The 23832-nt window shown below is 42.7% G+C and overlaps 2 protein-coding genes across 4 annotated transcripts; both read right to left on the bottom strand.

The window, feature by feature from the left end:
- Positions 1-274: 274 nt before the first annotated feature.
- Positions 275-18729, bottom strand: tyk2 (tyrosine kinase 2). 2 transcript variants are annotated; one of them, XM_048245397.1, is made up of 24 exons: positions 18555-18728; positions 17791-18001; positions 17569-17689; positions 17230-17365; positions 16662-16825; positions 15661-16039; positions 14232-14411; positions 13642-13799; positions 12941-13058; positions 12072-12249; positions 11365-11483; positions 10976-11143; positions 9976-10063; positions 9535-9662; positions 8930-9065; positions 8534-8685; positions 8242-8392; positions 7976-8070; positions 6449-6641; positions 5813-5931; positions 5478-5650; positions 5236-5353; positions 1247-1357; positions 275-1135 (listed from the first exon to the last, which is right to left on the bottom strand). In XM_048245397.1, exons 2-24 carry the CDS (start codon positions 17972-17974, stop codon positions 992-994), a joined length of 3513 nt encoding a protein of 1170 aa, XP_048101354.1. In that variant the 5' UTR covers positions 17975-18001; positions 18555-18728; the 3' UTR covers positions 275-991. The 2 variants fall into 2 exon arrangements, with proteins under 2 accessions (XP_048101354.1, XP_048101353.1); XM_048245396.1 differs by having other exon boundaries at positions 8242-8685; positions 18555-18729.
- Positions 18730-20162: 1433 nt separating this feature from the next.
- Positions 20163-23488, bottom strand: LOC125296379 (hemicentin-2-like). Of its 2 annotated transcripts, none has more exons than XM_048246265.1 (4): positions 23078-23488; positions 22317-22577; positions 21836-22165; positions 20163-21349 (listed from the first exon to the last, which is right to left on the bottom strand). In XM_048246265.1, the coding sequence occupies exons 1-4, from the start codon at positions 23127-23129 to the stop codon at positions 21096-21098; spliced, it is 897 nt and encodes a 298-aa protein (XP_048102222.1). In that variant the 5' UTR covers positions 23130-23488; the 3' UTR covers positions 20163-21095. The 2 variants fall into 2 exon arrangements, with proteins under 2 accessions (XP_048102222.1, XP_048102221.1); XM_048246264.1 differs by having other exon boundaries at positions 22317-22586; positions 23078-23486.
- Positions 23489-23832: the final 344 nt, after the last annotated feature.

Raw genomic sequence — 23832 nt, 5'->3', positions numbered from 1 at the left:
TTCCACAAGTCTCCATTGACATTAGTGCAGCAAGGGCTTACTCTGGTCTGCATAAAGGGGGATTTCCCCCCCTCTCCCTTGCAATAATCGAACGCGGAAATTGTCGAACGTTTGCGCCTCTCGCTCCGCTTGAACCCTCTCTGTTTAAACATCTCATCTGATTGTTACTAAGAAGCTGAGCTGATTTGTGTTAGCTTTGTATTTGTAGTAATGAATATTATTGTGTATTTAATACGGTCTAATCTATTAATACTATATTTATACAGAAACTGCATATATTTAGATTACTTTAATAACATGGTTTATTACAGAGAAATACAGAGCAAAACATACGAAGTTTGGTCAAATCAACACATGCATACATTTTTAAGAAACCAAAGGTGAGTGATCACAACATATGCCCATAGTTACAAATACACAACAAAAAGGCCAACACATTTAAAGTTATCCCATCATTAACTGCCAGACGTACCCCCCCCCCCAGGAAAAAAAAAAAAAAAAAACACACAAAAAACACATTGGCTTTTGAACAACTGTACAAAAAAAACAGCAGCACATTTTTTGCCCATGCATATGAAAGTAAGTGCCGTCATGTATATGTTGGAATTATTTATTGGTTAAAGAAAATGCATGGCAGGTGACAGAGGGCCATTCATAAGGTAACACAGTGATTGCAGTGATAAGTGGCACAAGGCATTTTACTATACACATTCAGAATCATAGCGATCTACTTCGTGGAACAGCACACAAAGCTGCAGACATAAACTGCAGATATAAAATGAACTGGGACCGACGGTATGCAGTGCAGTGGGGTCTAAAGTGCCAGAGGAAAGTTCATGAAAGTGGGCTCGTGAGACCAAACAATGACAGTTAGGCATAGTGCATTAGCAGCTCCTCAGTGCAGGGCGAGGGCCCTGTGAGGCGAATACCAGGGATGGCTTTGTGCTCCAGAGAGTGGTTGTAACAGGCAGACGCTTTTGGAAAGAGGTCTTCAGCAGGGGTTGATCTGGGCCAGTCGCACAGTGGGCTGGTGTTCGTATCCCTGCCTGATGTTTTCTATGGATCCGATGAGGTCTTTAAATGACGGCCGCTCTGATGCGTCAACTTCCCAACACCGTCTCATCAATGTGTACACCTGCAACATGGATGGAAAAACAGGTTATTGGTCATGTATGGAGCTTTAGTGTGTGTATGTCTGTGCATGTGTGTGTGACAACATGCTTGAAGGTAAGGAGAACTGGTTTACTTCTTGAGTGCAGTCTTTTGGGCAGAGCAGTCGTCTATGTCTCTCCAGCAGAGAGATCAGCTTCATCACGGTCATCTGGCCTTGAACGCTTCCCATCATCTCAAAAAATTTCTGCAAGACATGGTCATGGAAACAGCACGCATAAAAATGCAGGAAGGCTCATAATGGTATTATGCAGGGGTGTAGTGGTAAAAAAAGAGGTGGGTAAACTAGGCTATAAATTCTGTGATCAAGTGGATCACACACGGTCACTGGTAAGGTGGACCACGGCATACCGGTGTATATATATAGGAGGCCAACCGATAAATAGGTGTGCCGATGTTATCGGCCAATATTAGCTATTTGCCAATCTATTGGTATTGTTTATAACGGGCGAAAAATTATTTCCAAATTAAGTAAAGGAAAGCCAAATCCTTCATCTAAATGTCCAGTATTGTCCAGCTTAACATTGCATCCAACAGTGAAAAAAATTTAGCATTGGTTGACATGAACATACAGAAACACATACTGTAAACACAGTTATACCGAGTAACTTAACAACAATTTTCTCTTTCGACTGTCATTCCATATTTTCTGACCATGTAGCCACAATGATAGCGTTAGCTAAGAGCCATTGTTTGTCAAGGGCAGGGGTTCCCAACTATTTTTGGCAGGTGGCCCTATTTTGATGTCACAAAATATTGGCGACTGTAGATTTTATTTTTTGCAGTGTGCGGGATGTCTACGTTTATTTTACATAGCAAGATTGTAATAAAGGATCCGATTAGTTACTTAACTTTGATATCATGGGGGTTTTTTGCCCGTTTGTGCTCCACAGCAAACAATGCTTGTAAGAAGCGATGATACAAGTGCTCCACCGCAAACGAGGCGTAAGTAGCGATTGATGATAGAAAACAATGCATTCTCGGGGGCGCTGTGGCGCAGCAGGCTAGAGCGCCCGTACCATATACGGGTCCGAGTGCCCACGGGGACCCAGGTTCAAATCCGACTTGCGGGTCATTTCCCGATCTCTCTCCCACTTGCTTCCTGTCTCACTCTCCACTGTCCTGTCCAAATAAAGGGAAAAAAGCCCAAAATAAAAAAAAAAAAAACAATTCATTCTCTGCGCTCGTACATGAGGGGCTAACAGATAGGAGGTGTCATACACTGCTAGGTTGCGCTGGGTTGAGTGAATGAGACAAAGATTTGTGTTGTGCTTGCCGCTGGGCTCAGTGCAAAATAGCTATGATTTACAACGCATCATGGTCAAAGTTAACAGGTTAGAGCAGCCACACTGCCTCCAACACATCCGTGCCTCAGGCGTGTCTCAAACCGCACTGCAACTGCGACCCAGCTAGAGAACAGAAGGGACGCCTATTTTTTCTGCTTGACGCAAGTGGTTCTATACAGAAATATAGCTGCAAGCAGCAATGAGGGGGCCAAGCAGTTAAGCAGGAGTTGGGATTGGATTGGATTGGACTGGACTTGACTGTGTTGTGTTAGATTAGATTGGATTGGATTGGACTAGATTGAATTGGACTGGACTGGATTCGAAAGTCACCGAATTTATTGTGTGTCCTCAAGATGTACTCCTAAGTCCACATACCAAGTTTGGTTTAAATCGGTGAAAGTGTTGATAATTATAGCACCCCTAGTGGTCAAAGTACACCAAATGTGTTGTGCGTCCTCAGGATCGGGTGCCCGAGTCCATATACCAAGTTTGGTTTCGATATGTAAAGGCGTTGCTGAGATATGAGCTAATTTCCTGTATCTCTAGCGCCCCCCTAGTGGACAAACATCACCAAATGTATTGTGTGTCCTCAGGATGGGGTCCTAAGTCCATATACCAAGTTTGGTTTCTATATGTCCTCATTGCTGAGATATGACCCTACTTCCTGTGATTATAGCGCCCCCTAGTGGTCAAAAGACTCCAAATTTATTGTGCGTCTTCCGGATGGGGTCTCAAGTCCATGTACCAAGTTTGGTTTCAATATGTGTAAGCATTGCTGAGATATGAGCCTACTTCCTGTGATTATAGTGCCACACTGTGGTCAAAATGTACCAAATTTCTTGAGCCTCCTCCTAATTGGGTCCTGAGCATTTGTAGTAAGTTTAGTCTTGACACGAGAAAACCTTGCTGAGATATCACTTCACTTCCTGTTTGGCAGCTTTGCTGACAGTTTTAATTGGCTGTTATGGGAGAACGGTTTTAGATTTGAAGACAAAAAGGGATAACTTTTTTGAGGCTTGGTCTGAAGATCATCTGCACCAAGTTTCGTGAAAATCGGACAAACTTTGTGACCTGTGAAAACTTTTAGGTGTTTTTGATTAAATCCAATATGGCGGCCGAATTAATTACGATGGCATCACAATTTGGCATGGGTCAGCCTATGGACCTCCAACAGTATTAACAGACCCCACTAGTACATTTTAATTCCAAACACAACAGCAGCTACAGGCCAAAACACATTTTTCCTAATTGCAGCGCCACCTAGAGGTGAAAGGTCACCAACGTTTTTGAACATCCTCCTGATGTGGTTGAGTCCACGTACTAAGTTTGGTTATGATACATGAAATGGTTGCGCCAAATTGTGTGCCAAATTTCACAACTTTTGACCAGATGGTTCTATGGGCTGCCATTGACTTCCATGGCGGAATAATAATAATAGGAAAACGTAGAAACACAATGGGTGCCTTCGCAGCTTCGCTGCTTGGCCCCCAAATACACTGAAACAGGGGGGCCACCAACCAGACTCGGAGGACAAATTGACTAAAATGAGGACACACCCCAATTTCTCCTTATAGGCCTATTCCTTTCTAGGGGTATACTCTCCTTTTTTACGTTTTTATTTTACTGCTCTGCACGTTCCGCTGAATGAAAATCAATTTCCTGATTTATCAGTGATTTATTGTTTACCGTTTTTTGAAATCCTCAAATATCAAAGTCGGTATTGGTCTTTAAAATCCCATATCGGGCTCTAATATGTATCCTGACCACATCGATATAGGCTCCCAAGGGTATCACTGGGATATGCCACACAACCACTATTCAATTCCCAATTAATCTAAGTTCATTGTTAAAAAGACTCCAGATGGAATATGGTCTTTTAAATCACAATAAAGGCAGAACAAAAATGTTTAAGTCAGTATGAAAGAATGGTCTAATCACCATAAAGAGTAAAGACAAATATTAAATCATAAATCAGACAAACTAGCTATAATGAATTAATATCAATACCACTGAAACAATTTATTTAGCATGCATTTAGTGTAGGTGTCCAATCTGAATGCCTACCTACACATTTAAGTTAATTGATGTAATTATAATTTTGTACTGTAATTATATTGTATTGTAATTATATTGTAATTAATTATACTGTACACGTCTATGTGCCAGTAGCATTTCAAGGGCAAGGGGGAGGGGGGACTTCCCTCCTCAATCATAGCAAACTACATCTTGTGCATGTTCAACCATATGAAACTAACAATATGAAACGATAAGCAATTGTAAAATTATAAACTTAATTTAGAATGGCTTAAGAACGGTACGCTGTTTAGAAGTGGATAAACGCAATTTAGAGGTGCATAAGCATAATTTAGAGATGTGTAAACGATATTTCCGAAATTCAGGAGATGCGTAAACTGCGTTTAGGTGCATTTAGCCTACACTACAGCCTTGGTGTTATGTGATGTGTAGCTAATGGAGCCGGACTTGTACAACTATAAATGTCTTGAGAAGTCTATGGAGGAATTTGGTCTAGGAATTTGAGTAAGAACTTGGTGTGTGGGCTTCTCAATAAATTCTCCTGAAGTCAGAGAACAGTATTTTCATAGGAAATCCTCTTGATGCAATACATTTCAAAACATTTTTTCAATTTTTCTACTAATTTATGCACTAGTGACTAAGGCATGTCTGGACAAATAAGACTACTATTTATCTAGTCTATCTGTCTATCTAATCCAGGCAACACTATGATTACTACAGTGTGACAGTGGTGGGAATCACATACCGAAGGAGGGCTTTGTCGAGGGTCACAGTGGGTAAAAATCTCATACAGTGTCACTCCAAAGGACCACACATCAGAAGAGAAAGAGAACTTGCTCTCTTTCAGACACTCAATAGCATACCTGACAAATAAGAAAACAAGACACTTCATACATTATCTGTATTCAAAAGAGAGAAAAAAAATCCCATAAATGTAATGGATAATGAATGTAATTGGAGAAACTGATGCATGTAACCGGAACATACCAAAACACCGGGCTGTCGCCATCCTCACGGACGCGATAGTAGACATCCCCTTCTGGAATGTATTTTGTCAATCCAAAGTCGCCAATCTTCACAACGCCCTCATTCTCCACAAGCACATTCCTGGCAGCCAAATCCCTGTGGATATAGCGCATTGAGTGGAGGTAATCCATTCCCTGCAGGAGACCAGACAACAGAGAGGGGCATGAGCGTGAATCGGGATAGGCTGTCGTGTCAGAGGGCGTCAAGTCAAAAGCATGACATCACTCTTGCAAATCTTATACTCAAATCAATGCAACCATTTCATTGAACGTGTAATCATAGAGGTTGGCACTCACCTGGCATATTTGCTGAGCAAAGAGTAGACTCTGTGCCATCCCCAGGCGGTGCTTGGGAAGATACTCCCTCAGGCTGCCCAGTGGGAGGAACTCCATGATCAGCTGCACGACCTGCCCTCCTGCTCGACCAAACAGCTCAGGTTTAGCTTTTATGACTTATACAAACCTCGTCCTGATGTTCTCTTTGTCTATTTCGATCACATACTGACATACAAACGGTCTATTTCCAAACTGCTGTTATGGTGGTCTCTAAGGAGGGACCGAGGCACAGTTATGTAAGCTCCATATAGTCACCAGCAGGGGGCTAATTTGATTGGAGAAAACAGCTTCTGTTGGATCCTTTCTCTGTTTGCATTTGCATGGGGCACTGATCCCTTTTTGTCCATTTTTCATGAACCACAATTTGTTATGACAACGGGTTTACTAACAAACTTAGAAGTCCAGCCTTGAATGTTTACTAACAAAGACTTAAAAGTTCAGCCTTGAATGTTCCGATCATCACTGCAATATGCACACTTCCCTTTTACCTAAAAAGATTGGCATGCCATTGATGACTCAATTTCTTGAGAAGCATTCAGTGTGAGAATTCTAACCATGGACGTGCATTCCGGGTGGCCTGAGGGCAACACTTCTTACCTAGTTCCGAGCAGCAGCCCTTGTACTTGACGATGTTGTCGTGGTAGAGGTTTTTGAGAATTTTAATTTCTTTCATCCAGCCATCATGGAGATGTCCACCTCCATCGTGTTTCAAGGCCTTCACCGCCACGTACTCCCCAGTACCATCGTTGGACGGGTCGTAAATATACAGCATGACCTTTCCAAAGTGGCCCTTGAGGTAATGCACAAAAACAAATCTCAAAAAACCCATTTAGATCACAAGCACAAGCAGAGATCCTTCATTCTAATGCACCCTGAAATTTGGAGAAGGCTTTTATGAAGGCCTTGAATGAGAGACAGATCAATGCCTTTGATTTGAGGATCATATGACAAAGTGAAAAGATAGTCATGTATACTAACGCCACTAATAAACTAACCAACCCTAGAAAAAAGTAAGAGGACAGGAGCATACTGCATGGATCAGATGGGCTAAATTGATAAAACACGATCTCAAAACAAGCATACAAGTAGCCAAACCTAACTCTAAAGGACTGTCTCAAGTCAATTTTCTCATTTAATTTCTGTCAGGTTACAGAAGTGGCAGATGCAAAATTTATTGCAGAAGGTCCTTCAGAAACCCAAGTCAATAAATGAGCCTGAAAGGAAAACTGAGCTTAAAGGAAAACTCTAACAACGGTCTAACAACAATTCAATAAGAGTCGATATCCAAACTCCTTTTGCATCAAATGACACTAGTTTGTGCCACATTCGGTAACCGATTTATATGGACTCACTCCACATAAGATGGCAGAAACTAAAAGAAGCTTTTAGAAACAATTAGAAAGGCAAAAATTCTTCAGTTTGCCTGCAAACACCCTCTTCATAGTAGCATAAACATTAAATGATTTTTTTGCCTATTTGTTATGACAACGGGTTTACTAACAAACTTACAAGTCCAGACCTGAATGTTTACTAACAAAGACTTACAGTAAAAGTTCAGACTTGAATGTTCCGATCGTCACTGCAATACGCACACTTCCCTTTTACCTAAAAAGATTGGCATACCATTGATGACTCAATTTCTTGAGAAGCATACGCTGTGAGAATTCTAACCATGGACGTGCATTCCGGGTGGCCTGAGGGGAACACTTCTCACCTAGTCGATATCCGAACTCCTTTTGCACCAATTGACAGTAGTTTGTGCCACATTCGGTAATCGATTTATATGGACTCACTCAGAAGATGGCAGAAACTAAAAGAAGCTTTCTTTACAATTAGAAAGGCAATAATACTTCAGTTTGCCTGAAGAGACCCTCTTCATAGCATAGACATTAAATTATTTTTTTTTGCCTAAAAAAAACAATTTATTTTGACGTGGTGAAGTTGCCACCAAAGGCTATGCTATATGCATTTGCAAATCCATATTCTGGTCTTACGAAAAGCTGCACTGATTGATGTCGTCTTAGTCTCAAATGAAAATTTACACTCGTCATCACCCATAAATAGACCCTAGGGTGTTGTAAGACTGGAATTTCCCTTTAAGACAAAAGAATGTAATGTACTTACCTCTCCCAGGTCCCTGATCTTCTTAAGGTAACGCTTGAGGAAGACACTTGGGTCAGTGTCTGGATTTGAGTCACACTTTGAGGAAATGTCAGGATCTGGTGATATACGAAAAAATGAATACCATCACCAACAACTGTCCTAAACATTAGTACTGTGTTTGTGTTCATTATGTAAGAGAAGTTGTAAAACATGTTGAAGTGGAAAGAAGAAAGAGATAGAAAACAAGCGTAGGAAATGAAAGGAGGAAGTGGTGGACGTGAACCTACTCTTGAGCTGCAGTTCTGTCAGCTCCCTTAGAATGGCGCGGAAGGAAGGTCTCTCAGCCGGATTGTAGGTCAGGCACTTGCTGATGAAGCTGGCCAACTCCTGAGACGAGGGCTCAGCCAGGCGGCTCTGCGTTTCATAGAAACGCTCTTTCTGCTCAGGAGAAATAGAAAAGAAAAGAGAGAAAGAGGAAAGCAGACAGAAAGAGGCCTGGTGTGAGCACTGGTTTGAGTGTGTGTGTGTGTGTGTGTGTGTGAGACTGTGAGCCTGGGTGGGGGGGTTGCAATGGCGTGCCTCGTGGGGTGAGCTGGTACTCATAGGCAGGTCTCCGTTGTTGCAGATCTCCAGCAGCGTGGTGCCAAAGCTCCACTGGTCAGCGGCGTGGCCCAGGGGAGCTCCGGGCGGCACACACTCCGGGGCGATCCAGGGGATTCGTTCGACACGCTCTGCGGAAGAACAAAAAACGACACAAAACCTCAAAACTTAAATGTCACTGCGAGTGTGAAACTTTAAAAGGAAGTGGCTGCTATCTGGTTTCCTGTTCCATTATCAAATGTGACGAAAAAAATCTGACAGGCCTGAGACCAGTTTTGAAATGGCCTTGTTATGCAGTAGCTTCATTTTGACATCACAACTTCATGCGACAGCCACTGGTCAGCATGAATGCGTTTAGTTTATCTTCCCAATTACCTTGACGTGTCAGGGCCGTGAGCGAGATGCCCGGGTCACTCAGCTTAATGAAAGGAGAAGTACCCTCCTCTAGTCCTCGTCTCACCACCAGAATATTCTTGGCGCAGACGTTTCCATGGACTAAGCGCTTTGTCTCCTGCAATGTAAGAATCATAACACAAAAAGTGATTTAAAAGTTACAGAAACAACTGCAGAAAATGTGCAAATAGACAAGTGGCACTATGACTCTGCTATGTTCAACAGTGTAAGAAATACCATAAATACTGGTATATTTATATATATATATATATATGACACATATGGTTATGGTTATGGTTATCATGGGATTTGGCAGACACTTTTTTCCAAAGCAACTTACAAACAAAAACAATACAATAGTTAAAATGAACAGTGAACAGTTTTAAAATTTTGGTGAAACTACATTGAGAACAATAGCAATCATAAACAATAATATCAAAGCAATCAATAGCCTAATGAAAATGAACAAAAAAAAATAAACCAATACTATAATACACAAAACATAACTCATAAGAAAGGATTAATGAACTAAGTGCATGCTGAACAGATATGCCTTTAGACCCCTCTCTCATGCTAAAGAGTCTTACCAGGTAACTGAGAGCACTGGCTAACTGTTTAGCCACTGTAAATTTCCACTGCGGAGTGAGTCGCCCTCTCTCTTTCCGGAGGAAATTATCCAAGGGACCAAATTCCACAAACTCCTCAACCATGACGTCTACAGGGAGATTGTAGTCATTAATACTCATTTATATGCCTTATATATACACAGTATACAGTATTTACTCTATATCTTACATTTCTATATCATCACATTTGTATTTGTTCATGCCATGTGGTATCTGTAATCATGAAATGACTTTCTTTACAACATAATAGCATTATTAGCTTATAGTGACTGTTGAAACAACTCCTACAGAAAACTATTTGTTTTTAACAAAGACAAGACTGTGGCAGAGACAGGTGCAAACCTGACCAAAAGCAAGAGATGGACGTGCATGAAAGAGGAATCAGCAATAGCCAAAACTCACTCTCAGATCCCTTTACTGATACTCCATGGACAAACACCAGGTGACCGTGGGACACCTGGCTCATAAGGCTGGCCGTCTCAAAGAATGCCTGTGGAGTGGAACAGACACAGCACAAAGGGTTGCAGAGAGGGTGGCGAGGGTTGGGAGAGAGAGAGAGAGAGAGAGAGAGAGAGAGAGAGAGAGAGAGAGAGAGAGAGAGAGAGAGAGAGAGAGAGAGAGCGAGAGAGCGAGGGAGAGGGAAGAGAGGGAAAGGAGGACAGAGAAAAAGACAGACTTTCAGTTGAATTATACTGGGGCTTTTCTCATTCTTCATATTTTGTGTGTGTTTGGATCTTAATTTAGCTTTTTTGTCTAAACGGTATTATACATTCTATTATTACTATTAGTAGTAGTAGTAGTAGTAGTAGTTTTTCTTAGTTGCTTTGGTGCATTTCTCAGATTACAATTGAAATCCTCTAGTAGATCAACAGGTTCTCTGTTGAATAGTCTTTCCTTCCAAACCATTTAACCATTAGTTCCTTGCTTGAATCATTACGTGCAAAAGTGTTGAACGGTAAACCAGTTACCTAATGTGATATGTGTTCTCTTTACATTTGTTTCCTGTACGGTATAACAATGTATTACATGGTCTGGCAACAAACTGCAGCACAAACAGTACTGTAAAAGTCTCCTACCAAAGGTAATGTGTATCTGTCTACTGCTGAAATTGATCTAGCCTATGGCAAATGTGCAAAGTAAATACAGAGTAAACAGATAAACCGGTTAAGCATTTTGACTATCTTCGTTCCAGTGACTTTTCATTCTGGTGGCACTATATTGGTTGGCATAAATAATCTGCTTTTGGGACATAAACTACCAGTAAGGATTTTGAGCAGGTTACATGCTTTTGCAGGTAATCAACTGTGGGGGGTGGGTGTTTCGTACCGGCAGTACTCGGTGACCTTGAGAAACGGAGATCTATGTGAAAACCCGCCAGATTTGTCTTTTAAGTTGTTCTCACCAGGGCTATGTCCTTATGGCTCTGGTCCAGGATCTTGAGAACTACTCGGATGCCTTTGGCACTGATGTGGTTGTTATTCGATTCGTCCTCTTCGTCCTCAGCCCCACCATGCACTTGCAGGCGGCCAGAGTAGATGTTTGTCCTGGTGCCCCTTCCCAGATGCTGATCCTGTCAAGTTAAACAAAAAGCATTTACCAGACACAGTAGATAGATAGATAAAAAAAATAGATATGTAGATAAATAGATAGATAAATCGACAGACAGATTGACAGATCAATAGATTGATAGAACACAACTGACAAACAGAAATGACAGGTATTACACTAATGAATTTCATTTCTGTAAAGGTATGCAGAAGAAGAAAGTCAATGGGACAGGGGGAAACCCACGCGTGTGATTTCCTTGTCTTTAATCTGGTGAAATCTGAGCTGGCTCAGGTTGAGGGTTTCTGAGAGCGGCTTGCTGCTGCTGCTGGCGCCCGGTCTAATCACCAGCAGGTTTGAAAGCTCTGCCAATGGGACAGAAATGAAAACATGAAATCATTTCAAAACAATATACACAAAAGTGAGCAGACAATACCATTTACATTTAACATTTATTAATTTAGCAGACACTTTTATCCAAAGCGACTTACATATGCCCATTATACAAGGGCCACTGTCCCAGGAGCAACTCGGGGTTAAGTGCATTGCTCAAGGGCACAACAGTGGAAGTCGGGTATTGAACCCACAACTTTTTTGGATAGCTGCTAGCCCAGCTCTTTAAGCACGATGCTACCACCGCCAATACCATGACAATAGGACCTAAATTGTCTTCCTGTGGCTCAACCCGTAGAACAACTGGTTATGCAAGATGCTACCAACACTAAGATTATGGGTTTGGCAGAAAATGCACATACTGATGAAAAACATATATTATGGGAAATGTATGTTATTATATTGTACATTTAATGTACCATATATACTGTATTATATAATTAAATCATTAAATCAACTTATTTCCACTATGAAAAGAGCTCTATGCTGGTGCATGCAGTGATGGCATGGCAAGATTTGAACGCCTGTGAGATACTTTAAGTGACGGAGCACAGATATACCTGCAGAGCGGGGAGGGCAGCATCTCTTCACAGTGAACGAGTCGTCACCAGACCGGAGCACGAAGGTCTTGAGGCCATCGGTGAGCTCTTTCACACTACAAAACTCCTTGTTCCAGCCCTCGAGCACAAACTTGTCCTCCTTCTGAAGGATCCTGAACTGTTTGTATGTTTCACCCTTCTACAGGTCACAAAGGGAGAATGGACCAGAGATACAATTAATATGAATACAGCAATAATTAGTCAACTAATAATCACTCAGGGAGGGTTGCAAATGGTCTTTTGTGGAATTTTTTTTTAAGATCCTAGTAGCCAAAAGAAAATTGTTTCATTTCTTTGGAAGAAAAGCACCAAGTGTTAAACAGCACAGTCGTTTGACTTGCTGAGTCACACCAGTACCTTAGGCTCGAGGACGAGCACAGCCTTCAGGGGGATGAAGACAGAGATGTTTACTATAAGGGTATTAAAGGTGCAGTCCTTGATGCTGGTGTATGCCCCTCTCTACCGTGCCCCTGAAGCGATGTAGTAGATTGGGTGGAATAGTGTATGAAGCGATGTAGTAGATTGGGTGGAATAGTGTATGAAGCGATGTAGTAGATTGGGTGGAATAGTGTATGGTTCATCCGTGCCATGTACAGATCCCAAGGGTGTGCACATAAAGCTTTACTGAATTTGATGAAAACTGCACCAGATTATAATACAAAGTGACTGGAGCTTTACCAAGATGATTCCCTCCAGAGGTTTAGTGTTGCTACTCATACAAGCAAATGGGGTGCAATGTAACAAGACACAGATACTCTAACCAAATATAAGCAAGCCATGGGCTACCAGGCGAATAATTGCTTAGTATCTGAAACATTATGCGTGACTACCTCATTCTTGCTCAGCACAGCTAAAATGATGCAATGGTAATCCAGGACACTCCAACGCAGGATATATACCCCCTCTGAGCCTGCCTCTTTTTTCAGTTTCTGTTGGACAAACTCTTCCCTAAGAAAGACAAAGAGAAAGAGAGAAAAAAAGAGAGAGAGAGATAGAGAGAGAGAGAGAGAGAGAGAGAGAGAGAGAGAGACAGTTCATAAGCAGTTTGCCGTTTGTTTGACTCAGTAAGAGACTTATGGTGTTGGGTGATAAGGTGGTGATGCATGATGGCATCAGGTTCTTTCCTTCCTAGTGTTGCAACGTCAGACATCTATTACATAACATTAGTCTGGGGGAAAACCACTATTGAAAAATGTGGCCTACTGGTAAGCGTTTCTGACTTGTTACCGGAGAGTTGCCGGTTTAAACTTTGACTGAAGTGCCCTTGAGCAAGGCACCTAACTCCTCACTGCACCCCGAGCGCCGCTGTTGTTGCAGGCAGCTCACTGCTGGGATTAGTGTGTGCTTCCCCTCACTGTGTGTTCACTGTGTGCTGAGTGTGTTTCACTAATTCACGGATTGGGATAAATGCAGAGACCAAATTTCCCTCACGGGATCAAAAGAGTATATATACTTATCCTTAAATGTATGCTAGCTGCCATTGAATTCTTGCAATGAAGACGCACCTGGGCTTGTTGGGCCCAGTACTCACCTGAGGGGGCCGTGGATTCCGTTGGTTGCGCTGAGGACCACTCTGGGCGGAGCCACCTCATGGCACAAGTAGTGGTGGGCATCGGCGATGAGGCGGAAGTAGCCGTCCAGCAGGGAGACGAGGGAGCGAGCCTCCTGACTGGACCTCAGCTGCAGATCCTACAGACACACAAAATGGTTTGACAGCTAAGAATCAGCAGAGACATGAACAATTTATGGAAGCAAATCTAGCAGTGAAGTGAGATTCCAGTTATTCTGATGCAGATAATACATATTTTGTCTGTTATAATAACTTGGGATGCTGCAAACCATCAAAGAAGATGGCTTCCCACAAACAGCTAATGCTGATGCACTGGCATTAAGCCTTTTCTGGCAGCTCTAAATGATCTGGGACAGCGTAACACGCTACAGTTAACATTTCAAATTGAAATAATGTGAAAATAACTCAAATTAGATTTCTTTGCATTTCTCTAGTACTATACATCATTTGAACATCATTTGAACCCTTTTGAGTTACACAATGTGTAGCACTCATAGTGGTACTCCAAGCTGCAGCCACATGAACATGAGAGCATGATAGTCTTCTCTCACCATTGCGTGATTGTCCTGATGACAGATGCAGACATTGGCTCCGACTATGGCGATGTGGGAGATTTCAGGGAAGTCACAAAAGTTGTTCCATTTGTCTGGGGTGCTCGGTTCCTGGGAGAAGGACTGTTGCCTGTTTTTCTTTTTACTGTTCATGTTCCCCAGGTAGTCGTTGTCCGGAGCCTGAGGAGCCAGCGGGCAAAAGTAAAGAGTCATCAAAGCAGTCTGAGGTAAGAGACACTGGCCCACACATTTCCCAGGTAGCCTACCCCACACATTCCCCACACATTCCCCAAGTAGCCTACCCCACACATTCCCCAGGTAGCCTACCCCACACATTCCCCAGGTAGCCTACCCCACACATTCCCCAGGTAGCGGCGTCATCAAAGCAGACTGAGGGTAGGCTACCACACCGTGATAAGGTAGCCCCTCCTTTTCCCCAATCCGCCTGACCCTCCCCGCAACATGTAAACTGATATTGAGCAGTATTTTTCTCCTACACATGCACAAACACTGATAGCTTACACTTCCTGGTCACGCACAAAGTCTTTCCCCCATGACACTGGAGCACCCTGACATTGGCTAATTCACTCCCTGATTGGCTAATTCACTCCCTGATTGGCTAATTCACTCCCTGATTGGGCAGGGGTGGTTTTCATCCCCATTTTAAATAATTGTATGTATTGTAGTGTTATTATTTAATTATGAATATTTAATTAGTAGTGATCTGTGTGTTAAGTGATGTTTCCAATGTATGTTTAAGTTCGTCAATGTCTGTATTGTCAATGTGTAACTGTGTTGGAAAGATCCCCTGCTGTGTTGGTATCTACCAATTTAGGCCAATTGGTTGACTTTATTAAAGCCAGGATTTTTCTGCTAGTAGAGGCTTGAAGTATTGGAGAAGCAGGCCATGTGGCAGCTTGCTGTGAGGCTGCCTAAGTATTGAACATTAATTGCTATTGCTGTTGTCCTCGTCGCTACATCCTGTGTGGATTTGGACCGCAAGTACCATATTTTCATACCCACACACTCCTCCGATAGTCATCAAAGCAGTCTGAGGTAAGAGACACTGGCCCACACATTCCCCAGGTAGCCTACCCCACACATTCCCCAGGTAACCTATTCCACACATTCCCCAGGTAGCCTACCCCACACATTCTCCAGGTAACCTACCCCACACATTCCCCTGATAGCCTACCCCACACATTCCCCTGATAGCCTACCCCACACATTCCCCTGATAGCCTACCCCACACATTCCCCTAATAGCGGGGTCATCAAAGCCGACCGAGATAAGAGACGCTACCCCACATATTTGCCAGATAGCTGAAGCACTGAACCTGAAAGACCAGAACAGTGACCTTAACAAATGTCACATCATGCTCAGAGAAACGTGATTCCTCTGAGATCTCATTCCTCGGAAGGACACACACCTTTAGAGCCGAGATCTCCCTCCACTGGATGCCTGTGGTGCCAGAGATCATAACCTCGTGTGTGGCCTCCTGCTCAGCGCCATCCTCCACGTCCCCCTGCACCCGGGAGTCGCTCAGGTAAGAGCCGCTGCTGTCGCCGTCCTTCTTCAGTGCCAGGCGGACCGCGATGAATGTCTCCGTGCCGAAGCGGGGCGCCAGGTTCTCCAGGGTGGCCAGGTACTTGTACATGACTTCCTGGGGGCCCAGCTTGCCCTGGGCCACGGTGTGCTGCTGGAAGCTCCGCACGAACTCTGCGAAGACGCGGCGGATTCGCAGCTTGGTGAGGAAGTTGTCGCGCGAGATGTGCCGGGAGAAGGACCGCGGGATGCAGCGCAGGTAGCTGGGAAGAATGGGTGACGCCAAGCAGACACCAGTCAGTGCTTTTTCCAAACAGAGCTCCGTAAAGTAAAACCAGAATTGCAATTAATTTCAATTCGAATTGGTACTGTTTAGTCTAGTTCCAGTGGATTCATTTGATGATTTGAACTGACTGAAAACATTAAAAATGCTGTGTTGGAAACATTAAAGGAGAATTCCGGCGATTTTTTTCACACCGAACTCTGTTCCTCGAAGTCAGAGTACTGACGGTACAAAAACAAAAACAGATCTGTTTCTCTCGATCACCGAGTACTGTCGGTACGAAGAGGGGAAAAAAGGGGAGGGGAGGGAGGGGGGGGGGTCTACCCAGCTTGAAAGCAGTTCTATCCAATTCAAAAACTTATTTGACTCATTTGATTTGAGCACATAGCCTCAGGGTACTTTATTAAGTCTGATGCCCAAACCCCTAGAGTCATCAGTGGCTCAAAGGAAACTCCCTTTTTACAGGAAAAATCCTCGAGCAGGAAGCAGGGAGAATCAAAGTTGAAAGAGCAAGTTAACAATCCAGTTAACATGAATTCCTTATTACCTCATAAACATGAGTCATTCCAGAGTGTGTTTTTGTGTTTTTGAAAAGCATTTACCTGATGTGTCTGGCCACATCTTGCAGGTTGGAGTCCGACTGCAGGGCCTTGTGAGACATGTGAAGCACAGCCATCCCCAAGCTCTCATCTTTATACCGAACCAGTTCTGCATTGCCTCGTACGTCTTCCATGGGCGCAATGTCATTCACAAAGTCAAACTTTGCCTGCAGGACAACAGATGATGTATCTTTAGTTGAAATAAAATCTGTACTTTACACAATCAGCAATCAGTCATTTATACTACTTCACTATTACTATACAGATGTTTACTTTGATAACACTAAAATGCATTGGCATTTCTTATAGTTTACAATGCATGTTTGCTTAAGCAGAGTTGTTAAAGTCTGGCTTTAGAAAGTAAAAGTCCTACCCCATATTTGTCCCAACCATTCACTAACCCAGGAGATTCTAATTAGCACAACTCCTCAGCCAGGTAGATTAGCTTCTTAGTGGAATCAAAGGTGAAAGTCTGATCATCTGTTTCATGTGCTCAGGTAGATCCTACATGGTAGGACTTTTACTTTCTGATGGTGGATTTTTACAACTCTGTGGTTTAGTCTAGGCTCACCTGGGCAAACAGGTAATCCAGAGAGGGCATCTCCAACAGAGGGGAGCCCAACTTCTCTGACCCTGCTGTCCGTTGGGCATAGCGGAACACGGCAGGTTCCTTGTCACTCAACCCATGCCAGTTACGGAAGTAAAACCTACGTAAACAGACCATAAAATGATGAACACCTGAGAGGAAGTTTGTGCCAGTTGAAACCATGAACATAACAGTGTTGCAATGTGTACATCCTCATTCGGTCTAATTGCCCAGGGTTCGGCTGGATGATCAATGAACAAACGGAGGAACACCCACAATCCTCATTTGTGTTTACAAAGACATTCACTCAGGTATTGTACTTGCCTCATGCGGAAGTGAACTTCTACAGATACATTTTGTGGGTCAAAGCTGTGGTTCGGACTGTACCAGCAGTGAGACTGAGGGTCGTATAGAGCAAAAAGATTGTGGCACATCGGAGTAATCCCTAAAAAGTAAAATACAAACGATTACAAGGGTTGTCCCCCTCGTCTTGTAACAGCAAATGTATTTTGCCATGTGATGTGAAACTGCAGTCATATTCCATACCAGCATCCTGAGCTGCCCTGATTGACAGCTCCTCAGCAGTGACCACCTTGTCCTTGTGGGTCAGATAACGCTCGCCGCCTTTGGTCCAGAAGAGATAGACATGAATGCCAGGCCCCTGAGGAGTCTCACACTCAGAGGTGGATGGCCCCGTCTTGGTGAGCCTGTAGCGTCCGCGTCTAGACATCGCCCATCAAGTCTCACACATACACCACTGAAAGAGAAACATTTTTTTGTTATTCTTGGTTACAACTATAGGGCCCCACTAATGCAGATCATGAGATTATCCACGTGAAGAACCATAAATATTTAATGATTGTTGTGCACTGATGTGTCACAGAATAATCAATATCAAGAAGGCTAAATGAGAGGAATACGTTTTTCAAGCCATCAAGTGACTTGGAATGAGAAACACTGACGGAAAAAACTGACAGCAAAGGCGGACTATCCTATTTCAACACAACACTTCTATCCTATGCACTCGACAATCAACTGGCAAGGCCTTCCGGGGGAGACCAGTCAAGATCTTAAGAGTGAAAGTAAACATGATGTAGCCTACTTATGTGTACACATAATGCATTCGTAACCTTCAACAAAGACAACGCAATTTGACTTTTAGGTAGTCTTAGACAATCAGTTAATAGGCTACAGGACAATAAACTTTTTGGTTAACACTTATCAAAAAAATATAATATGACCGTATAGCCCCTTCCGCTTAGGCTACATAATAGCTTAATAATGTGTAGACGTGTGGTAATATGTTTTACCATTCAATTGAAAGGTCCTGAATCCTCAGTGTTATTGATCCCAGACTTCTTGGTAGGTTATCCTTTGTGACTTAAAACGATCTTTTTCGTAGTTTTTATCGCATGATCACGCATTCACTGATCTCGTCGCACGCAGTCCTTGTTACGTGACGGCTATCAAGCGCGTCCGCGATTGTTTGAGCGGAGCCACTCCCCTAAAGCTGTTTGGAAATACCCGTACACAGAACAGCGCCATGGAACAGAATTTAGGCCTATGTTTATATACGTCTATATAGTTAAATACAGCGAATATATCACATATATGATGTCTAACGCGCTGTCTTCCACGCGTGTTTGATTATGATTATGGAACGCAACAGAATCTATAATTTTCTGAATCAAGTAATCAACAAAATGTTAATATGGAACATGGGGACATCTAGTGGTGTTATTCTGTATTACAAAAAAGACAAAGAATGAATGGTGCCAGTTGCAACTGTTAATTAGATTGCTGTTTTACATTATTAAATCACATTAGGTGGCTATTATGTGGCTATGAATAGCCTACATTATAGTTGAAGGCCTACTAAACCTGCAAAACTATTTGTCATTTATTTACAGTGTAACCGTGTTCAAGTTAGGTCTAATTGCTTGGATGGTTTATTAGCTTCAGCCTCCTACTAGCCTATTGCAACTATATTCTATTATTTATCATTAATTTTCATTGTCCAGATAAAACAAAAACGTCTTGTCCACGGAAACAGGAAAGACCAATGAGTTGTTTTTGACTATCTCTGGTTACTGGTGAATCAGCACACTTAAATAGAATACAGAAGTTAGTATGACTGTAACTAAAAAATGCTTTGTTTTGGAGTGTAAAACAAAACAAGCTGACCGTTTTCCAAACAATATTCTAGTTTTACAGGGAAACTGCATTAGTAAGCACAGGAACAACAAACAAATCACTGTTCCCAGGCCTAGCTGACCCAGATGTGTTGAGAAATCTAGAGCTCTGCAACACATTCTCACTTGTGTCAAAGATGTCTCTCTGCATATTTAACCAGAGTTCGCTTGTCTGTCTTGCATTTCAATTGATCTCTCACATTGTCGTGTTTCATTTAGAGGAAGACAAGAAGAGATAGAATATGACGTAAGCCTTGAATAGAAACAGAGTGCATCAAGACCCTTGTTCAAAAGACAAACAAAAGCAAGTGAAGAAAAAAAAAAAACAATGGCATTGCATGTAGGCCACAAGAGCAGCTTCAGACCAAGCAACAAACACCCATTCATGGAGGCTATTTCATTTCTCTTCAGTTCTGTTAGTTTTTTTCTCTCTCCCTGTCCCAGAAGGCCACTGGTTAGCAAAAACAGAGCAAAAAAGGTCTGGCCACTCATATTATCTATTAGGTTACATTTTCAGGACATTCTTTCCAGGATACCTCAGAGTTCCCTGATATTTTTCTAACCTGTGTAGGCTAATGCATTTCTTCTGAAATACACAAACTCTGGAAATGCAGCCTCACTCTTTACTTACTGCCTATCTTTGAATCCCCAGTTCAGGGCACGCCAAAGATCTGCAGCTCTGTTTTTGTTTGTTCAATTTCTATAACAGTCAGTTCAGATGCCATATATGCAATATTCTTTGACACTTTATTCCAATATATTGTTTACATGAATATATGAGGAATGTGCAGTGCAGAAGACATTCTTGACATAAGAGACTGCAATGCAAGTGAGGGGCATGATAAATATGGTTACATTTTTTTGTCTTCATGGAAACTGTGGAGATTTTTTTTTTACTCACCAGAAAGTAATAAAGTCAAAGATCACCGCTCATCTGTCGAGGTGCAGGATTGGTAGGTAACATATAAAAGATAAGAAAAATCTGCACAGACTGGAGTGTGCGGACTCAACAGAAAGTAAAAACAACTCAGGGCAGTTCAAAAATCAATAGAACAACAAAATGTTTTACACTTGCAATTGTATTAGTATTAGGTCAGACAGAAAAAACAAATACCAAGTTGTACTATGTTGAATCAAATAAGAAAGCTCTAAGAAAGTAACATAGAAATATTAGTTGGAATATACAACCTGTTCAGAACAGAAACAAAACACCACTCAAAAAATCAGAAACATTACTAGCTTAAACATTTTCTGAGAGACATCTGGTGTGTCAACTCATTATCAGACTGACACACAGTTATGAGGTCATCACATCTAAAATAACAAAACATTTAATCTATAAAAATGTAAAGAGCTATTTAAAACAATACGCTACAAAATGATCCAGGCCTAAATTCCACACCACAAGAGTATCACCTGGCCAACTTGTAGCTGTGTGAAACTGAAAAAAAATGTCAGCCAACAAAGAATCCAGTATATTCAGTGGTCAGCTTTCAGTTCTAATGACACTTTATGTGCACTGGCTTCCCTTGGACATTCACAATGACCTCTCACATTGCCCACCTGAGAAGAGGTAACACAACAAATCAGGCTAGTTGAAACCATGGAGCTGGCATGAGCATATAACGGTGTGGCGTACATCCTCATTCAGTGGCATGCCTAGGGTTTGGGCTTGATGATGAACTGCTTGCTTTTCTTGCCCAGTATATTGGAGGCAGTGCATGTGTAAGTCCCAGGCCGCAGGGCAGTGGAGGTCAGGATGGGTTGGTCCTCCATCTTCTCCAGGGAAAGTGCAGCGGTGCTCCAGGTGTATGATGGTGGGGGGCTCCCCACAGCCGTGCAGTTCAACGACGCCTCATCCCCTTTGCTCAGCTCCAGGGTCTCGTCCTCAGGCTGGGAGAAGGAAGGAGAGACTGGAGCATGGTGTCCACAAGGGCGCAGACACACATACACATACACCCAGATACACACGCACACACAGATCACGCACACATACACATACACATACACACAGATATGCACATACACACAGATCACACACAGATACACATACACACAGATACGCACATACACACAGATCACACACAGATACACATACACACACAGATTATGCACACATACACCCAGATACACATACACACACACATCACACACACATACACATACAGCCAGATAAACATACACACACACATACACACAGATAAACCCCAAATATGCCACCACATCATACAAATGTACACACAGACAAACAGATAGAGAGAAAGAAAATGAGAGGAAGAGAAAGAGAGAGAGAGAGAGAAATAATGGAATACATAAAATGAGATTAATCACTCATATCAAAAGCAAATACACAGTAGATTCAGCCCTGCAAAGCAGGCCAAGTTCACAATAATACTCACAATGTACAGTGATATCAAGAGGCTTTGAGGAGACACGGGGAGGAGGTCGGGGACCGTCGATGCCCAGGTCCAGCTCAGCTGCACACGTGTACTGGACCCCATGGTCTGCCATGGTCGGAGTGATGAGCAGGGAGGAGGACACTTGGACCGGTGTGGTCGGTGTCAGGTCGGAGAATGAGTGGTTGTACACCTCGGTCTGACCTCTGTACCACCTCAATGTGAGGTACTGTACGGGCGCTATGTTCTGCACCTCACACAGTAGCTGGTATTCCTTCCCCTCCACCATGGTACCTGTGTGATTAAGGCTGATAGACACACTGTCTGGGGTTTCTGAAAACAAAAACAGACTGAATGCAGCACACTGCTGTCATCATGATCACCTTTTCAGACAGTTGAACTGTTTTACAATAGTATGTAAGACTTACAATCATTGGCTCCTTTCTATGCATTAATTGAGTTGGCTATTTTACTATACACTCACTGTAAAGGACGAGATTTAGTTTCTCCTCACACTGCCTGGGCGCTGTGAAAAATACTCCGTAGCAGATTGGCTCTTCAATCCAGTCGATCAGACTGTCCACTTTCCACTGGACAGTTAGGTCATTCTGCGTGTGCGTGGCGCCCACAGCTGACTCCCAGCCCAACACACGTACCGGCCGAGAGGCCACGCAGTTGACCGTCACGGGCTCCCCGAAGGCCACCACAACCCTAGCAGGCTTCAGCTCAAGCGAGCAACTGTCACCTGCGAGAGCTGAGTGGATACAGTAGACTACATTGATAACATCCTCTCAGCACCTCTCAGAGATAACAGTTTAGACAATCAACATTCACTGCACTGATGCACTGCACCGAAATCATGTTCAACGGGTTGTTCTACAAATCAGGTTTGAAAACTGCATGGCCTTCATACCATATCGCCACATTAATAAAAGGGTTGGACTTAATCGGTTGAAGTTACATAACCGCATTCAAAATTCCTAAAGTAGGCTATGTTGGCTTGGATGACACATTTGGGCTACGTTACAGTTCTGTCATAGCATGCTTTAAAATGACATTCACAAAGGAAATGCAAAAACCCTCTTAGTTAAGCCATTAAAGTCTGTTTTAAAACAAATTGAGTATGACTAGCTACCCGGTGACTTTCTCTATCCGTGTCAGTATTTCGACTCACGGTAAACAAAATGCCTTTTTCTTCTGTTTTTAAAAGCCTTGTTGCGCACATACAAATAGCGACCATCTCACCTGTGCAGAACATGCAGACTATATAAAAGCATCTCAACGTGGTCCTCTCCATTTTGATTAAGACTTCGCCTCACTCTGCTGTGATTTGGGTTGAAAGCGAGCGGAATTCCGACTTTGTCCTGCTTGGCAACGTCATGAACTCTGGCTAACAAAAGCCCCCCTTCCCGGGGACTTTCGCTCGCCTCTCATCTCAGTGTTCGGCTAAGGCCCATGAAGGGGACTCTCAGGCCCGGGCCATATAGAAAGCCACTCTCCCTGCAGCATAGTAATGTTTCTCTTTCCCAACCCCCACTGTGCATTGTTACAAAATAAAATAATCTGCTCCTTTCAATAGCCTATCACAAACATAGAAAACTTGAGGTAGATATGGATTGATGGAAACTTGGGTATGAAAGGATGGAAAGGAATTCAAGGAAGGAAAGACTGACAGCTAGGGCAGTTGCACTTAAAAACACCAGCTAGTCTCAATCACAACATCCATGAATTTACATCAGCAGCTGACAGTTCACAAAGATGCTCTCTGAAAAGGCCAGTTATTCTGTGAGGAACTGCATTAATGTGCTTGCTCAACAGCTGCTCACCAATAGGACCAGACATGGGAATGAAAACACAGCAGAGCATTGTGTTTTTAAGAAGCATTAGAAGCATTAAAAAGAGTCTGCTAAAAGTCTGCTTACCAGGCCTTCTCTGAACAGCAGTGGACAGCTGTTTCTGGGTGTGTCTGTCTTGAACATGAAATATGAACAGAGCCTCTA

The sequence above is a fragment of the Alosa alosa genome, chromosome 6 (genome assembly GCF_017589495.1).
Source record: "Alosa alosa isolate M-15738 ecotype Scorff River chromosome 6, AALO_Geno_1.1, whole genome shotgun sequence".
In the NCBI taxonomy this organism is placed as follows: Eukaryota; Metazoa; Chordata; class Actinopteri; order Clupeiformes; family Clupeidae; genus Alosa; species Alosa alosa.
The sequence above is the reverse complement of the archived record's forward strand: the minus strand, read 5'-3'. Positions and strand labels throughout refer to the sequence as shown.

Excerpts from the sequence above, each read along its gene's own strand:
- tyk2 (XM_048245396.1), bottom strand. The coding sequence starts at position 17,974 with ATGTCTAGACGCGGACGCTACAGGCTCACCAAGACGGGGCCATCCACC. Across the intron at positions 16,040-16,661 it reads GATGTGGCCAGACACATCAG|CTACCTGCGCTGCATCCCGC; the intron begins GTAAATGCTTTT and ends CATTCTTCCCAG. Across the intron at positions 5,354-5,477 it reads GGCGACAGCCCGGTGTTTTG|GTATGCTATTGAGTGTCTGA; the intron begins GTATGTTCCGGT and ends CTTATTTGTCAG.
- LOC125296379 (XM_048246264.1), bottom strand. The coding sequence starts at position 23,129 with ATGGAGAGGACCACGTTGAGATGCTTTTATATAGTCTGCATGTTCTGC. Across the intron at positions 22,166-22,316 it reads ACTAAATCTCGTCCTTTACA|AAACCCCAGACAGTGTGTCT; the intron begins GTGAGTGTATAG and ends TTTTGTTTTCAG. Across the intron at positions 21,350-21,835 it reads TCTTGATATCACTGTACATT|TCTCTCCTTCCTTCTCCCAG; the intron begins GTGAGTATTATT and ends ACCATGCTCCAG.